At 35.9% G+C, this 19,337-nt stretch overlaps 1 protein-coding gene across 28 annotated transcripts in view; it reads left to right on the top strand.

Annotated features, from left to right (window-relative positions):
• The window catches only part of ADGRL2 (adhesion G protein-coupled receptor L2), a 320,846-nt gene extending 301,855 nt beyond the window's left edge, over positions 1-18,991 (top strand). For 4 of the 28 annotated variants that reach the window (XM_030494611.2, XM_030494609.2, XM_030494612.2 and 1 more), the window contains 5 exons: positions 1,941-2,032; positions 3,914-4,082; positions 7,699-7,827; positions 8,248-8,344; positions 14,634-18,991. In XM_030494611.2, coding sequence (XP_030350471.1) covers positions 1,941-2,032; positions 3,914-4,082; positions 7,699-7,827; positions 8,248-8,344; positions 14,634-15,388 — 1,242 coding nt within the window. In that variant the 3' untranslated portion in view covers positions 15,389-18,991. Of the gene's footprint in view, positions 1-1,940; positions 2,033-2,887; positions 2,933-3,220; positions 3,248-3,913; positions 4,083-7,698; positions 7,828-8,247; positions 8,345-11,163; positions 11,293-12,099; positions 12,118-13,913; positions 13,967-14,633 lie in introns of all 28 variants that reach the window. The other 24 variants (XM_030494598.2, XM_030494591.2, XM_030494594.2 and 21 more) reach the window with 15 other exon arrangements.
• Positions 18,992-19,337: the final 346 nt, after the last annotated feature.

Genomic DNA, 19,337 nt, shown 5'->3' with positions numbered 1-19,337 from the left:
AGGGTCAGGTCATGCACAGAGTCCCTGTCCTCTGTCTGGTGCAAAGGCCAGGGAGAGAAGCAACTTGTTTTCTCACCCAAGGAACTTATGCAGTACAGTGGAAACATAGATAAGAGGAACAAAATGATCGCAATGATATAATGAAGTGTTTCTCAATTTGTTAGTCATTACCTATAAGAATCATAAAAGGTAATCAGCAGGATCATCAGATATTGACACTTGGATTACATTTTGCAGCAATGGAAATCATGCTTAACCTACACCATGTGCATACCTCCACTTAAAGGTTAAGTATTTTTTGTCAGTTCTTGAAACACAGACAGAAATAAAGTATAAAAGCTTGGTTTTGTTATTTGTATCACATACACTTTTTGTATTAATCTCAAGGTACAGTTGTAAAAATGTTTTACTTTGAATAAGGACTGATGATGTCAAAAGCCTCCAAACACTGTTCTGGTGTTGAAAACTGCATTATAGATAATACTGTCCATCCTGATTTGGAGACAGCAACAGCAGTGATAACTTGATTGCCCTTAGCAGTAGGAATTATTTCTATAATACATACCTTTATTAACAGACTTTGATCAGAGCCTTTAAAATACTCATCTTTTTGAGGTTGTTAAGACCTGCTCTTTATTAGGAGTTGAGTGACATTTCTGACCACTGTGGCACAGCTATAGGAACACATTTGGTATGAACTGGTATCCCCAATGTTACAAAAAGGATTTTGATGCTCTCTCAAACCAAAGGCTCCCCAGAATGAGAGACTGGGCTTGATCATTCTCCATCAGGAACCAGCTGCAGATATATATGGGATATTGTAAGAATGGGGTTATAATCTATATAATATATGTGTTATGAGGATGTCCAAGCATGCTCTCCTGTTTTCTCTTGGCTATCGGTTCAGCCACTTCTTGTGGACCATTGTACTAGTAGATAAAGATGTGTGTCTTCTCCTTGAAAGAATATAGCTCTTACTGTTTTCAAACATACAGTTTTATTTGAATTGTCTGCATGATATAGGACAGCACATACTAATTACTCAAAATAACTGTATACCACTTTTCAGCCCATATTCTGCAGGCATCCTTGTGTTTGGCTTACCTATGCTCTTCACATGCTTTGAAATCAATAGGAGAAAGGCACCTACTATCTTTGATACCTGTGATTCTGTTTCACAATAGGAAAACTATAAAAAATTACCGTCAGTATCTTACCTGGTGTTATCTATATGAATGACACAACAAGAATAAGACAGCTTAGTGCTTTCCTTCCAAGTCTCTTGCAGTCTTGCTTTGACAGAATCCAGACTACAAAGGGAAAGAGGGCAATAGGAGGATGCACCACCAGCATATGTCTGTGGCACTGTTAAGTTTGATGCATTTGCTACATCTTTGTGTTTCTTTTTCTCTTTCTGTTTCTTTAGTTACTTTTAAGCTGTTTTCAAGAACTGAGTGGGATTTTTGAGAACAAAAGGGAATAAAAAAAAGGAAAGGGAGAAACCAGCAAAGGCAAAAAACATTCCAGAAGCAGGATGGGATGAAAAAAGGACCACTAGTATAGTGCAGTAAAGGGGTAACCATAGTCCTCAGGGAGGTCAGTGAAATGAGGAACAGGGCCAGAGGTGACAGGCGAAGGTAAACAGAGGCCAAGCACAACATGCTGGAAGACAGACCTGGACTGACAAAGACAGGCACTGGACATGAGATAAACATGGTGGTTCATGATGATGTGGTGAATTTGAAAAATTAAGTGACCTGTAACTTTTTTTTTCCCCTCATCCATATTTGCAGTCACCTTTTACAGACTGTCTGATATAGTTACCCAGTTTCACTACATATTTGAAAATAAACTACAGGGGTTTTGTTTAGTCTGTAACATCATCATTATTCAGCCTATTACTTGAAGTAGTTTAATTTCATTCTTATCTGTTTTGACAGCTGAATCTTATCTTCCTGGTGATCACATTGTGCAAAATGGTGAAGCACTCAAACACTTTGAAACCAGACTCTAGCAGGTTGGAAAACATTAAGTAAGTGCTTTGTGTTCAAGTATGAGAACTATGATTATTTTCTGATTGCTGAACTGATTGAAAGCTACTCTCCATTAGGAGCACATGCCATTGTCTCCCAGCAACTGCAGATGTCAATTAGAAGCAAACAGAGCCAATCCTTCTTTCGTCACATTGTTGCTGTAATGTCACAAACGCCGGTCAAAATTAGATAATTTCGGCCTGGAACTAGTGCCAAGAAACTGTTTCACGGAAATGCCACAGCACTGTAGTAATTTCATTTGCATTTAAAACGCAGTTCTAAAATGATGCTCCTGTTTGCATGGCTGATATGATTATATTAAGTTTGTTTTGTTAAATGACTTTTTGATTTAGGGATTCTGAGCAGTTTCTACTTGTAATCCTGTTCTCCCAAGAGAATTGACTCTATTATTATTGTTAACTTGAAGATTATCTGCTGTTTTCATGCTAATTTAACAAATGTTTGCTTTATCATGGTGCTGTACTTCAGTATCGCTTTTTCAGAGTAATGTGTTACACAATTAACAAGGCTTTGACAGCTCTTGCTTCTTTAGATAGCCTTTTACTGTATTCTGTATAGCTTTATGTTGTACTGAAGGTTTTTGTTATCAACACTGAAGGGATGATGCTTCTTTCTAACACTGAGGGTTGGATGTGAAAGGGTCTTACAGATTTGCTTTGAATGTTGAAAATGGCGAAGGGAGATTTTTCAGTAAGGCTATAACATTGCGAACTAGATGTTCTAGCTAGGTCAGTATCAGCTTCATTGCATGTTGCATGATGAGAGAGAGAGCTAATCTTTAGCATCTCTCTCTTTTCTTCCTTTTCCTCTTTCTGTCTTCTCATCCACACCAGTAATTACCGTGTTTGTGATGGCTACTATAATACGGACTTACCTGGGTAAGATAGAACCCTACATTAACAAATTTCTAGCATGATTTTTAACTTTACAAACTCGGTCAATATTGTGGATTTCCCTTAATTTTAATTAACTAGTTTCGAGATACCTGATTTGCTAAAGAACTTTAAACTATTATATGCCTTTATAATTTTAAATTGCTTGCCTCTGCATTTTGAATTTTCTGATTTTGACTAATTTTTATAGACAATTAAAAATGCTCTTATTAATTTCTGTTTCAATTCTGTCTAATAATTTTGTTTCTCTTTTCTGCTTATAATGCTTTCTAGCTATGAAGATAATAAGCCATTTATCAAGTAAGATCATTAGTTAGATGTGGAATTCACTGACTAAATTCCCTTTCCCTTTCATTCTGTGCTGTTCTCTACAATTCCTTTTCCTTAACCTGTTCATGATGGAATCTTTTTTAGACTATTCTGTAAAGCAGTATCCATATTTTTGTCACATTTCAGCAGGGTTTCTTCATGCGGAAGTTAGATCATCTAGCTTCAGTGTAGCTGAGTTTATCGGAGCATTAAAGATTTGGGCTCTAGGCTTTTAATCTGCTGTTTAACCTTTGTGCATTTGTGTTACATTATTTGGTGTCATATGGCAGCACCACTGCTTAAAATCTATGGTGTGATTAGTGACTAAGGCAGATTTATCAATCTCTTTTCTAAAAGCAGATAAAGCAATGGAGTAGCTGGGGCTTGCGCTATACTTCTGTATTTCAAAATAGTTTTGACATCCTATGCAGTTCTTGAGAAAGAAAAGGTCACATCTACTCTTGCTGTTTTCACTGGAGACTAAGAGTACTAAATGGAATTGTTCTTTCTTTAATAGATAAAAGGTTAAACCCAAGGAATTTTTACATTTGAATATGAACCTAGTAAAAGTCAACTGCAGGAACTGAAATGTTAATATTGGATTTGGTGATATGCATTCTCATAAGTAATGTTACTAAAATTAATTTTCTTTTACAGATCCTGGGTCCTGGGTGCATTTGCTCTCCTGTGTCTCCTTGGCCTAACATGGTCATTTGGCCTGCTGTTTATCAATGAAGGGACTGTTGTGATGACGTATCTCTTCACAGTATTTAATGCTTTCCAAGGAATGTTTATTTTCATCTTTCATTGTGCCCTTCAAAAGAAAGTAAGTTAATAAAAACACACATGCATGTTCCCTAACAAGTCCTTAAAAATACCACATATATTTCCTTAAAAACAGAGAAAAAAATAACAATGTTAAGAACTGGAGTATTCTGAAGTAGTTTGAGGAGGGGATAAGATTCAAAAGCAATTCTTGCTGTGTATTCTTGTGGGAGTCCTGTAACAGCTCTGTGGCCTGAGTGGGTTTAAAATGGATGCAGCATTTCCAACCTGGGTTTGAAAAGTTTTGAGGCTTTGGGAAGAAAATTACTACAGAAAATGTACTACTGTTTAACATTGGTAATGTGGTACGTATTAGTCTGGACTTACAGCCAAAAGTCTTTATGTGTGCATGAAACAAATCCTGCCTTAGCTGCAGCACTGCAAACAAAGGATCGTTTATGGTATCAGCCTATCTCAGCCTGGAAGCTCTCTCAGATCAAGGCAGAGGACCTCTCCTGAGATCCCATTAAGCTGCCACATAAAGCTACGGGTGATAGGCAGGGATTGTACTATCAGTGCTTGTTCATTACAAAATTAAGTGAGATGTAAAAATTAATTTTATTATGAACTTCAACACACTTTAGAAAAAATGTCGTCATTAACGCTAGACAACTGCTAACAGGGAGAGTTTCCCAAAGATGCCAGCATGACTACTTTTATTCAAGTGTTTGCCTCCCCTAGCAATCAACAGCTTTGTGCTCTCAACTGGAAAAACTGGAATCCCCTGGCAAGAGCTTTCCCTCATAAGTGGGATGTGCTAGATTAGTTCTGCTCCCCTTTGCCCGATGGGAACAGAGGAGTCCAGAAGGAGCAGATCTGCTGGGGAGAGAGGAGAGGAGCAAACAGGAAAGAAGGAAGCGAAGGGCACAGCTGCATGGGATTCTCTTTGGGTTGCCTGCATCTCTTCTCTTCCCCAGACTGAGCAGGGAGACTGCTTCCAAGGATGCCTTAGAGATGCTTTTCTGAAGGACAAAAGAAAAAAGCTTATAGCCTGTGTTAGAAGGTGTAGCAAATAAAATTAACAAGAGTTGAGAGGAAGGATAAACATGAATCCCACCCAAAAAAACCTCACATAAAATGCAATACAGACTACATTTGGAAACACCCAATTTGCAATATTTAGATTCTAAATATTTTTACCAGTTTTAGGCTGGAGATGTAGCAATTATTAACTCCCATTATAATTAGCTCACCCGAGACATAATTAACTGATATTTATAAAATGTTTTGAGACCACTGGATAAAGCATTGCTGTGCAAGTACAAAAAATTACATTCTTGCGTGACTCAACTGTACCAGCTCTAACAGTATCAGCATCTCTAAATTTGGTGTAGACAATGGCATTCAGCCATGTTTTAGGAAAAGATCTGGTAGACAGAGTTTTATCCAGATGAATGTGGCATTCCTCTCATTTTGAGACAATAAAAGCACACTTAGAGGGGAGATTGAGCCTAAGAAAAGAAGAGAGGGACGAAAATGCAAACATTCTTAAAATGCAAGTAATTTCTAGATTAGGGTTTCATATAATGTTGCCCTTTCTACCACTTGTATTGGACTTGAAAATCAAAAACATTGGATTTTTTATTTCTTTTTACAGCTATGCATTGTTTTTATATTAAGTGGAGTCAGCAAAAAGCAATATTAAAATACCAGCCAAGTGTGAAAAAGCATAACCTAGTGCAGTAAGATTTATACCTGAAAGAATGTTAAAGCTGCCATTTAAGATTTTTAAGTTTCAATGCCTTTGGCTGGATATCATCCTATCCTCTGTCGGCATAGCTAATGTAGTCTTTTTATTCTGTTATTACTAGTTGGTCACTAAATTGAACAGTGAAATAGAATTGTGAAAGTGAAAACTATTATGTTTCCAGTTCTGACAAGATGATAGTGCTGTTGCTTCCATCAGTTTCCAACAAGCTATAATTTAGAAATAATGACAGTAGAATGTGCAGTACTGACAGATAATGTACATTCACTGCAATATAGGCATTAGGCAAAACCAGCCCTGGGGGGTGGTATTTGGGTAAAAATACAGTTTTGATTGCTATTGTCTCTACTATGTAGTGGTTTGGAGCATTTAATATCCATTTGTGTTCAGGAATGGATTTTCTTAGGTGTTATACCATCTAGTGATGATGCATATAGACTTAGGTTTTACAGACTACAGGGTTAAAGATTATAATTCTACGTCCATGCACTTTTGTTTTCATTTTTTATGAGTCTTTTTGTGCTGTTATAGATAGGGGTTCACTTAAAATATGTACCATATACTTCTATAAAAAGATGAATTGTTGTCCCTAGGTTGAAGTTAATTAAGGCACTAACCAAATTTTCTTAAACCTTGTGGTTTATAAAAAACATCACAGTATGTGTTCCATGAGTGAAATTCTTGTAATACTCGTAACAGCACATGACATACGTAAATCCACACTATTAACTTTTTGCATTTTCCCCTCTCCCATTTTTACATACACATAACTTTCTGTCCTGTATTTTCATAGGTCAAGCAGACTTTCCACATTAACTGAAATTCCACTTTTCCCAGAAACTTATGAGTCCCACTGATGCAGAGGAGACACTTAAATTGCCAAGTATTGGGTGGAAGATTTATGAATTTAGACTTGAGCATCTTTCCAAATATTATCCACTCTATCCTTTCACTGGTGCTGTTGTGCTGCTGAGATGTATATTCACTCTCCTATTACCTGAAAATAGTAGTCAGCATAGCAGCTGCAAAAATTACAAAACTAAAGTTAACTGTAGGCCACTGGAAACAGAAGGTGAATAAATGCAGGCAGAATACTGGAATCATTAATTAGTTTTGTTGCTTTGTCAGACAAAAATCTCATATACATAGGTGTATTCACATTTCTAGGTTCAGCAAACACAGTAATGAGGATTTTATTTTTCGGTCCTAAAAGTGAAAGATTTCCCAACCTTTACAGTTCAAACTTTGACTCTGGAAGTCTGATGGTGCCTCCACCAGCACAGCAGGCGTTCTCCCTAGAGTGGGGCAGTGGCATTTGTAAGCTTTGTACAGTCCCAAAGCTAGTGTGACCATATGAACTAGCAGCTGTTTGAGTTACACATAGTAACTTTATATGAAAATGACTTTATAGTCATTGCAGGTTTTGTGCACTTTCTCAGAAGGCATAACATAATGGGCACTACTGAGCAGTGCACAGGCTAGTTACCTCAGCCCTTCTTGCATGCTAGGATGGGAAGATACGCTTTCTATGGTTTCTGCACCAAAAGCTCATATAAAAAGGACTATTTTCAGGCACCATTCAATTCTGGTAAACTGAACTATATTAATCTATAGTATGAAGACAAAATAAAAATAATGCCATAAATAACTCAGTAATGATTATTCAGGCACATCTAAATGAAATGCGTGTATACCTTGGAAATAATTTGTTTGGAAATCCTGGATAGTTGATAATGCTGCCATTAAGTAGGGAAGAATACTTGATTTTGCTAATGGCCAGCAATTCAACAGACAAGAAATATCTTTTTGCTTGAAAAGTAAATAGTTTCTGTGCAAGGTTTATGTGGTTTTGCCAGTGGATATATTTAAGACTATTTTTTGTGCTGAGTATTGTTTTTTCACACTGTAGGTACGTAAGGAATATGGCAAATGCTTCCGACATTCCTACTGCTGTGGTGGACTACCAACTGAGAGTCCGCACAGTTCAGTGAAGGCATCAACAACAAGAACTAGTGCCCGCTATTCCTCTGGCACTCAGGTAACAAAGACTTTGACAGCATCTCTTAATTAACGTGATTTATAAAAAGCCTACTGAGATGTGTTCCAATCAGAAACACTAATTTTCTTCTCATTGTTATCACTTAGATGGCAAATACATACTTCTGCATAGTAGAGTTGATTTCTTTTTAAACATTTCCTTTTACTTTGGTCTAATTCAGACACCTTATTTTTCTTGTATATTAGGGGCTGCTTTATAGGAAGGTTTATACCATCATGTTTCATCTAAATGAAATTTAATAAATTAGAGTTTTAATAATAAAAGGAGTTTCACTATGTGCTAGAAGAATGGCTTACTTCAGGCCAAAATAAACACAAATATTCTACATTATAGCACATAAGTAGGAAAAAATGTTTTTGTAACTTACTATGCTTCTGTCTCACTGCTTTATGTTAACAGAGTCGTATAAGGAGGATGTGGAATGACACTGTGAGAAAACAATCTGAATCGTCTTTTATCTCAGGTGACATCAACAGCACTTCAACACTTAATCAAGGTCAGTCACTGGGAACATTTCAGTTTTAGAAGCCTTAAATTTTATAAGATTTTATATTATTTAACACAGAATTGAAAATAATGTTTTGGAAAAAAAAAATAATTCTGGAACAAATGTTCTCTAAAAGCAGAGTTTTAAAGTCACCCACCAGCATATTTTAAAAATGTGTTCTCTCAACTGGCCCCCTGCTATAGAAGTTGAATTCCTCCATTCGTGAGAATGTATTTAAATAAGTTTCATCAATAATTTAACTTAAAAGCAAGATCATAATTTTAAATCTTTCCTAACCTTTATAGGTTAAATCTGAAACAGAAATATGAGTGCAGTAACATTTTAATGCATATTTGACTATGATTTTTAGGTGCAGAAATTTTCCCAGTGAAATTTAATTGATATAATTTCTATGCAAAAGATGTCTGTAAAGCATTTATCTTTTCTATTTCAAAGAGCATCATATCTGTCACATGGGATAGAATCCAGATTTTGAGGCACAGAGAAGCAAAAACTCCAAATTTCTCAGCTCAAATAGACTTTGAAATCTGTAACCTCATTCTCATGTCCAGTTAGAAGACAAAGGTATTAACTGAGACAGAATATCCCTTCCTTCCTCCCCTTCTCCCTGTATTTTTTCTAAGGCAATTTGAGCTAGCAGTGGAGGCAAGACTGCTCTGTGCATGTCAAGTTCAAAGCCTGTTCTTCAATCCAAGTCCCTAGGAAAAAACACATAGCTCTGATCTTATTGCAACCAGTTTCTGCTTAACTGAGAAACTTTCAAACAGAAAATTCACCACTCTGAGGGCTGCTGTAAAGCCCTCATCAACAACTACCACATTTTTCTCCCTTGTTTTTATTTTTTCAAGCTTTGGTAGCAAGGACATGTACTTAACTCATATTCATTTTGGAAGTAAAAAATGTATTTTGTGAAAGAAAGCATTTCAGAAAGCATGACTCTATTTTTACTATTTGGTCTATAGAATGTGGATAAGATGTATGTCTCATTGCTAACCCCCATCTGAATCTTGTATGTTGCTCTAGCAAATCAAAATTAAGTAACTTCTCCTGAGTAAAATATGTATATTTTTCATGCCTAAGAAAGAACTACATTCCTTTCCAGTGTCTTATTAAGATCCCATAAATACACTAGAGAGAAAAGTCTGGGATTTCACCCTAATTGGATGTCTCCAATTCCTGAGGTTTGCTCTAACCATGCTGCACCCTCAGTTGGCTCAGAGCTGAACAGAGGTCTTGGAAGCTTCTCCCTCTTTTGGAGCTCCAGTCTCAAGTCACTGGAGATGTTCTGCCATGATCAGAAAAATTGATATCATCTTCATTCAGTTATAATACTGTCACTGTCTCTCTTGATATACACATACAAGCGTAGTTTAGTAATTAATGGCAAGTGTCATTTTTCCTTCAAAATAAAAATCACGGTTTTAAAGGTGGCAAAAATCTTTTGATTGAAAAAAAGAAATTCTTTTAACTATAAATTACAGGTATTGATTCTAACCAAGATTAAACATAATACACACACCAAAAAAAAAGAACTCAAGAAAAATATATTTCAGCTAGTATTTCTAGTAATAAGTAAATTACAACTGGAAAAAAAGCTATGATAGAACCTTTTTAGTTGTTCACTGAGACGAACTTCCAAATCAGATAGCATAGTCAGGCAATAATTCTCTGAATCTTAGAATTTTCCACTAATTTCTGCTGCTAAGTAACTATAGTAGTACGAAAGTATTAATATTTGGAATATATACTGTCTTTTCCTTGACAAATAAAAATACCCATACTGTAAAAATATAGCTGGCTCTTCAGTTGTCCTTGGGTCTGTAATACACTGATCCTGATATACTGCTGTGCAATGCAATAGGAAAGAAAGTGGAATTTTACCTTAATGAAATGTTTAAAGTAAGTTTTAAATCACAGCATTTTGTGTGGGGTTTTCTTTTGTCGTTATTCCAACCCATTTTTCTTCTAGTAGCTAGAAATCAGAGATTAATTGACTTTTTAATAATTTCCCAAAATATGCTGGTTTTTTTTTCTAATTATTCCAAGAGTTGTTCAAATGGTGTTGCATTAACATGTAAAATGGGTTTAAAAGAATCTATTCATGTAGTGTTTTGCTTCATCTTACGTTGTTTGTAAACTGATTGTTTAAAGAAAATTTGTCATTCGAGGAATTCTTATCTAAAACCTGGCAGATAAATTTGCAGCATGAGTGTCCCGGGAGAAAATGAGAATGCTCTGATTTCTTAGAGCAAATATTTTGCTTTCCCCTCAGCATGCATACTTTTGCATATACTAAGATATGCTTCCTGCAGTTTGTCATCCACTGTCTGTTTGAAAACAGCAATTCCCTTCCACTATCCGTATGTTTTTCATAAAGTGAGTAACAGCTCTGATCCTGTCATAAGACATTTTTCAGTACCTTTCAATTCGAGAAATTCAGTTCTCTCAAGTCTGGACAGAAGTGTTCCATGTGATCATTTTTAAAGTTATAATAGCTTTATGTAGTACCTTGATCTCTACACATTTAATTGGTATTCTTGTGTAACAGTGATTTTGTATACATTAGTAAATGTCACTCTCACCAGATGTTTACTTTGGGGATTTGGACAGCACCTGTGAATTACTGGAACCTAACTGTATTTTCCTGCTCCCATTTCAAATACATAGCTCAAATACATTCAGAAGTTTTCAGCTGAATTACATTTGACAAGCCCTACATGATTCATGATGAATAAAAAATATTCTTTATTGAAACTGTCAGCCTAAAATTAAAGAACTGACATTTTTTTCTGTTTCTTTTGCTTTAGGAATGACTGGCAATTACCTACTAACAAACCCTCTTCTTCGACCACACGGCACTAACAACCCCTATAACACATTGCTCGCTGAAACAGTTGTATGTAATGCCCCTTCAGCTCCTGTGTTTAACTCACCAGGTGTGCTTATACTTCCTGAATAAAACTGCTTTTCTTGGCTTGCTCCAAATCCCTCCTTTTCCCTAGATAGAGACTCAAGTTGCAATACCCTAGCCATACATTCTGAATTTCTGTCAGTTCGAGAAATACAGTATTGCCAATGTCAGCTTGTAAAACTGCACTATATTATAGTAATGCCTTTGCCATAACAGTATTTACCAATAATTATCCATGTTTTTAACACAGGTGGCATAAATCTTAATATACTATTACAGGACTGACACCACATGGCCCGAGAGCCCATCTTCAAGATAAATATCACTTAGAGGTATCATGTCTATGCAATATAAGGTTGACTCTAAAGCTTGCTGACAAAAACCTGGTTATGGTACAGATTAGATACTAAAGCAGCGCAAGGCATCTTGACACCTTTGGATACCCCAGTGTATAAAAATTGTATCCAGCATCAAACAGATCTAAACTATAGTATAGTGCAGCTTTATGGTAGATCATTTTCCTGTAGGAAAATCTTGAGATTAACAGTTAGAACAGTTTAGTTCTGTAGGAATAAAGGGTGTCATCACTTACCTAACATTTTGTTGTTGCGTTATCTAGTTGGTTTTTTTAACTATGGTGCAATTCATCAGTAAATATCTAGCAGTTACTGTTTGATGAGTTGTAAGATCACTTTAGTATAACTGGAATGATAAATCTTTGATAGCTCATAAAACCTTGTTTCCAGTTTTTATTTCAAGTTTCCTCTTTAACTGAACTGTAGTTTCTATTTTCATTCTCTTGTTTTCTTACTTTCCTTATGCTTTCCTCTAGCAACCTACAGAGAGACAAGTATGGGAGTAAAACTTAACTTTGCCTATCAAATGTAAATTTTTTCAGCATGATTTTTAACGGGCACAATTAAAACATAACTAGCGGTCATGAAGTAGACTCAGCGGGCAAGTGGTTCACAATTTGCAAATGAAATGTTTCCACATTCAAAAGTACTTGCATACTGCTTTTTGGGAAACAACATGAGGTCTGTAGCAAACCCTATTGGTAACAGAAGTTATGCAATGCTGAAATAATTTGCTGTTTAAAACCAAAGCAGTGTCAAGCAGAAATGCTTAACAATTTACTTATATTTTTACATTCCCACAGTAATCTTGCTACAGGCTATGGAAAGATTTCACATGAATTACCTGATCATGGGCAACAAAATTAGCCTCATCAAACCAATTTGAATATATTCTAGCATGCTTAACTCTGCAGTATATCACAGAAAATTCATTTTGGATTATCAGATATATTTTGGTATCTGTTTAGCAGAAGAAAAGAGAATTAAAATTATAGAATTAAATCATTTTCATGAGGGAAATGAATGCCAGCATGTGGTCTATGTGTTGTCTACTTTTATAAATGCCATATGTTCCACACAGCTAAATCCGTTGCAAGAAAAATCTTGGAACATATATGAAATTGCAAAACTACAAAGTTGTTTAATCAAAGCTTAAAGAGACCTTTCAAACAACCCTCATCACTGTTTAAATCAGTACACATGGAGAGGAGTCAACAATAACACAAATATTGCAAATTACTCAGAATTCATTTGGAAATTATTACTCTATTTTTTAAAGACAAAATCTTTTCCTGAGAAAATGCAATTACTTTTTAATTGAAAACAATATTTCCAGAGAAGAGCGAATCTTCTAGGATAAGCTGCAGCTTTACTTATGGAAAACAAAACAAAACAAAACAAAATGGAAAAATGTATAATCTTTTCCAAATCAATTTTTTTCTCATACTCCTCCAAGCCTTGCATATAATGCAGCAGCCTCACAGTGGTCAGTCTCATTTCAGTAAAAGTCACTTCATTCTTTCTTTACTTCCAGACATATCTGTAGATAAAGTGATTTTCTAGGAATGCTCTAACCATCTGACTTTCCATGATTCAGACTGTTTAATTTCTTTCAAAGTTTGGGATTATTTTTTTTTTTTTTTGTTTGGTTTGGTTTGGTTTGGTTTTTTTTCTTTTTCCTTTGCTTGGGAAGCACTGTGCTGTCATAGTTTACATGTCTTTGTGTCTGTAGGAAAACCTTTTCTTTATCGTGTTAAAAAAAAAAAAAAAAGCCAAAACCAAAAGCATAAAGACCTTAATCATCATAAGACTTCATTCCCCCTCCCCCTTAAACTTCTTTTCATGTTTCCAGCAGACTTACCCAATCTGTCATTCGTCCAGCAGCTATGAGGTATCAGCCATGGCTGATTTCCTCTTCCCATTCCACAACTAATATTTATTCTTTGGTTTAATTTCTGTGACCCATACTTACAGAAATTCCTAACATTTCTGCATTTGACTTCCATGCCCATGGTAACTGTGGGCCTAACTCTTAATTAACTATTCTGGTTCATTCAGCGCTGTCACTGTGACTGATGCAGACTGCAGGCAAACTTTGACCTTTAGAAGCCTGGGGCCGTTGTTGGCAGACAGAATATTAGTGCAAAGAAATTACATTAAGTGGGAAAAGAAAAGCTGTTATTGCTTAGTAATCTAATTTGCTGAACCCTTGCTCTGACTAAGTTGCTGAGAAGCTCAGTAATTCTTCATCATGTTACAATAAATCATTTTACTTTCTTTTATATATCAGCTACTCTTAGGCCAGATAGCCTGAGCAGACAGACATGATGTGAGTTGTCCAAAGTGAGTCATTCCACCTGCTGTCTATTGTGTTGTTGGATGGTGCTTGTGGGCCCTGGTCCCTGTAGTGTGAAAGATGGCTGTCCTTGTTTAACATAAATTCTTTGTATTTATCCATTTTTTTCATTCTTTTCTTTACTTCATCTCAAAAAAAAAAAAAAGGAAAAAAATGTTAGAAATGTTGTTGAAGTAGTTGCTTGCCAGTTACATGGGTTTATGTTGTACATTTACCTTCAGTTATGTCTGTAATCTAATTCCTTTTTAATTTAGTGTCGTTTAGGACAAATTCTGTTAATTTTCTTTTTCTAAATCATGGTGGTGTACTTCAAAACATAGATGTTTCCAAATGAATTGCTTTGCATTATATATGCAAGGGCATGGAGTGAACAGTTCCTTGTGGAAGAGTCACAGAGTTGACACTAAATTAAGAAATCAAAATGCCGCTATTCCCCACAGGAAATACACGTTACTATTTTTAAGATGCATCTTTCCTATAAGGTGTGCAACTGTTTACATTTGGGAATGTTCAATAACCTCACTTTTCTCAAGTCTTACTTCCAAGTACAACTTTGTCCTGAACTACATTAAAGAATTTTGTTTAAAAAAAAAAGTAATTAAATGATAAAAAGCACATCAGGCAATAACCGAGAGCTGTCCTTTTCCATTTCAGGACATTCACTGAACAATGCCAGGGATACAAGTGCCATGGATACTCTACCGCTAAATGGTAATTTCAACAACAGCTACTCATTGCGCAATGGAGACTATAACGACAGTGTGCAAGTTGTAGACTGTGGACTAAGCCTGAATGATACTGCTTTTGAGAAAATGATCATTTCAGAATTAGTGCACAACAACCTGCGGGGCAGCAGCAAGAACCACAACTTGGAGCGCACGCTACCAGCCAAAGCTGTGATCGGCGGGAGCAGTAGTGAAGATGACGCCATCGTGGCAGATGCCTCATCATTGATGCACAGTGAAACCCCTGGGCTGGAGCTCCACCACAAAGAGCTTGAGGCCCCGCTCATTCCTCAGCGGACTCACTCCCTTCTGTACCAGCCCCAGAAGAAAGTGAAGACCGAGGGAACGGACAGCTACGTCTCACAGCTGACAGCCGAGGCTGACGACCACCTCCAGTCCCCCAACAGAGACTCTCTTTACACGAGCATGCCCAATCTCAGAGACTCTCCGTATCCAGAGAGCAGCCCCGACGCTGAAGAAGATCTCTCTCCCTCCAGAAGGAGTGAAAATGAGGACATTTACTACAAGAGCATGCCAAACCTAGGAGCTGGCCATCAGCTTCAGATGTACTATCAAATCAGCAGGGGTAATAGCGATGGCTATATAATTCCCATTAACAAGGAAGGATGTATTCCAGAAGGGGACGTTAGAGAAGGACAAATGCAACTAGTGACAAGCCTTTAATAGTGTAGCAAAGAAATATTAAAGGCCACATGCAAGTATTAAAAAGACTTAATTGGCCCCATGCAGGCTCCCTCATATCTGCTTGAAGAGACAATTCTGTTGACCCTGTGGTTCTCCAGTAACGGGGATGACTGGACCTCGCAGTTCTGTGAATTTTTATAAAACAAAAACTTTGTATATACACAGAGTATACTAAAATGAATTATTTGTTACAAAGAAAAGAAATACCAAACAAGGTATTTTAAGATATCTTCTGCTGCTGAATTTAACAAAATTGTGAAGAAAAAGAACAAAAAGATAAATAAACACTTCCCAGCCATTTTACTGCAGCAGTTTGTGAACTAAATTTGTAAATATGGCTGCACCATTTTTTTTTTCTAGGCCTACATTGTATTATATACAAGGCGTAGGCTCTAAAATCCTGTGGGACAAATTTACTGTACCTTACTATTCCTGACAAGACTTGCAAAAGCAGGAGAGATATTCTGCATCAGTTTGCAGTTCACTGCAAATCTTTTCCATTAGGGCAAAGATTGAATACATGTCTAACCACTAGCAATCAAGCCACAGGCCTTATTTCATATATTTCCTCAACTGTACCGTTCTCATGAAAAAAAATGGCTAAAGAAATTATATTTTGTTCTATTGCTAGGGTAAAATAAATACATTTGTGTCCAACTGAAATATAATTGTCATTAAAAAATAATTTTAAAGAGTTTGAAGAAAATATTGTGAAAAGCTCTTGGTTGCACATATGTTATAGGCTGTTTTTCTTACACTCTGTTCATAGTACAGTAGTATGTTTAAATGCAAGTTCTACCCATTTTCACTTATTTTTCACTGTAAACAGTGTTCTGCTTTGACAAGTTAGTTTTTATTCTTATGTTTTGAATTTTTATTGCCAAAAACCATAATTTGGGGAGAAAATTGTTTTAGAAGCCAATTATGCCAAGCCTTGCACAAATTTGGTATAGCTAACAAAGATTGTAACTCAATTCCCTGTTCATTCTTTAATCAATCAGGGTTGGGTGGTAAGGGGTAAAGGGGACACTGGACACTTCTCACAAGCTTTCTCGTGAATAAAAGGTGCCTGTCCTTCAAAAAAAAAAAAAATAAAACATAACTATTAACTCTTCCATATTCCTTCTGCCTATATTTAGTAATTAATTTATTTTATGATAAAAATCTAATGAAATGTAAATTGTTTCAACAAAATTCTGCTTTTTTCATCCCTTTATGTAAACCTGTTAATAATGAGCCCATCACTAATATCCAGTGTAAAGTTTAACACCTGTTTGACAGTAAATAAATGTGAATTTTTTTCCAAATAGGTAAAATGTGCATTATTATGTACAAAGCATAATTGGCATCAGCAGTCCTTCGACCCAGCTGTATCCTGCTTAGACTGGCTTCTTTACATTTCATGATTTAAATGTTGAGAATACAATAGAAACTGTCTGTATAGCTCTGCAGAAGAGAGGTCATCTTACCTATTCATTACTCTAGTCACAATTGGATAAGATCAAACTCAGACATAGCAGGGTCATTAGGAAAATGTACTGTAATTTCATAATTTACATAACTTTTAAGTAGGCATCTGTACTGAAATTAAAAATAAGGTGGTAAACACCAGTATCATATTCTCAGCAACAGTAATTAGCAGTTAATTATTAGTGATGAAGATATATTGTTGCAGTGGGGAAAACATGAATAAGCATTTGGATAGCACTCCAAGCGCTATCTAAATAATTAATCCATCATGGCACTGTTTCGAGTTAGATAAATAAGCATGACTGTCCCTATTTTTATCAGATCAGAGAACTGCAGAAGGCAGCTGATGCCCAAGATGTTATTGACCAAATTAGTGGCACAATTGGAAGTCTGAGGTCTTTGTTTTGTTGATTCCCAAGCCTCTTTTTCCCTCTCAGCCAGGGCCTCTAAAAAGATAATGCCAAGGACTTCATTTGTCACCACTCCCAAAACTGTATTCTTCAAAATAACTCAAAAATTAATGCCTCGTCATCACAGGGGCCACCATTTCACATGTGGCAGCTGTGACTACAGGTACGATAACAGCAAAAATTCACTTGAAAGATATCGTTACCTTCTAATGCATTGGAATATGTAAAGTCCATTTGGAAAATAAAGCAATGCATTTTGAATAAGTTTCGATTTTGGAAGAGCATTTTGGGCAAGACTTCCCGTGTTGAGATAATTCAAAATGTAAAAACAATAAAATCTAGGTTGAGATGGAACTGTGGGGTTCAGGTAATAATCATGACTGTGACACTGTAGCAATCGTTCTTGAAGAAAAAGGCATCTTCACCATTCACCCTACTGGTAACTCTTGCTGTTCCTTAACAGTTACTATGCTTGCAGTTCCAGTCACTGGAACATTTAAAATTTAATCAGAAACTGTTTAGCTCTGTTGAGTAGAGATGCTTTAAAAATCTGAAGTCTCTATGAAATAAGAAATTGTTCTGATTCAGGGTATACAGCAGACTGTTTGGAGCAAAAATTATTCCCTTGGTCTGTCTGGCAACTTAAAAGCATACTTGCTGCCTTCTACCTAGGAAATTGTGTCTTAGGGATTTAAAAATTGCGGAGCTCAAGTAATTACAGTACACATGACCTAATAATGTCACCAACTTCCAACAGAATCTTCAACCCTAGTTCAAGAAAGTACTCCTTTGTGTCTAACTAAAGGTGGCAAAACTACATACTGGAAAAAGGTTTGTAGCATTGTGATCTTAAATATATAGTCAATGGCAAACGTAACAAGTATTCATAAAACAAAAAAATGTAGCTGATGAACCTAAGATGAACCAGCTGAACCTAAGTATCATAAGGGAATTCTTTTGTTAGCTTCTTTGTAACGTAGATGTTGCTTTTTAGTGAGCCTGATTTTTTTTAGTGTTATGCTAGTGAGTGTCCTGGGTTCAGCTAGCAGCCAATTCCTTGCCAAATTTCTGTTGGTGTAACTTCTCAGTGTAGTAGGTTACAGTATAATTATATAGCCGACAGCTTATTGTAATTTCTTTATGTTCTCTTCTCACATTCCTGCCATCTTGTCTTGGGATCAGAAGGACAGAAGAATTCAGAGGAAGAGTTCGAGAATAGCGAAATAATGACAGCAGAATTAATGGAAACAAGTGTTTCTTCAGGGTCATCAGTTAACCAGTTCCTATGATGGTGCCAAGGATATGCTGCTATTTTAGGCACTTTCAGAAGAGCTGTAATTTTCTTATGGCTAGTAATCTCCTGTTAGTATCAGTGTTAACCCTACTGGCTCAGTTCAATTCTTCCTTGTAACTTCAGTCCAGTTATATTAATTCCTACAAAAGATTAAATGGGATGTGCATTTAGTGAACTGTTGTATAATGGTGCTATGCATTGTTTAATATAAAATACATCTCAATTCTACATAAGTGAACCATAACATGAAGAAATGCAACACTGGTAATACCTTTATAGTTAAAATTAATCTTTATCTGTGAATTCCACCATACACCTTTGCTTCTTTTAAATTTGAAATGAAATTACTAATAAAGTTTACATATATTCACTTATGTAGGCAATAAAAGGTGTTTCAAATTGATTTAAGTTATGGATAAAATATGTGTCATATTTTATGTCCTAATTTTTAAAGAAATTTTTTTCTGAACCATTCAGAGATTAACAGAACAACAAAAATCAACCTAAGTAGACCCTGTGTACTGTTGTTATCCCACTTTGCCTCAAAACTAACTAAACTTGTCTTTTAGACTTGATTATATGACAATATATGCTAGTGTAAAGTTTTTTTTCCCTGAATAAAACCATCTTTTTGAATCAAAAGAAGCTACAGGTAGACAATTATATATATGCAACATCTTCACTGCGGTTTTAACTCGCTTAATTCTAGGGGACAATGGAGAATGAAAAATGCTGGGAGACAGCAGTAATTCAT

The sequence above is a fragment of the Strigops habroptila genome, chromosome 8, assembly GCF_004027225.2.
Source record: "Strigops habroptila isolate Jane chromosome 8, bStrHab1.2.pri, whole genome shotgun sequence".
Classification (NCBI taxonomy): domain Eukaryota; kingdom Metazoa; phylum Chordata; class Aves; order Psittaciformes; family Psittacidae; genus Strigops; species Strigops habroptila.
The sequence above is the reverse complement of the archived record's forward strand: the minus strand, read 5'-3'. Positions and strand labels throughout refer to the sequence as shown.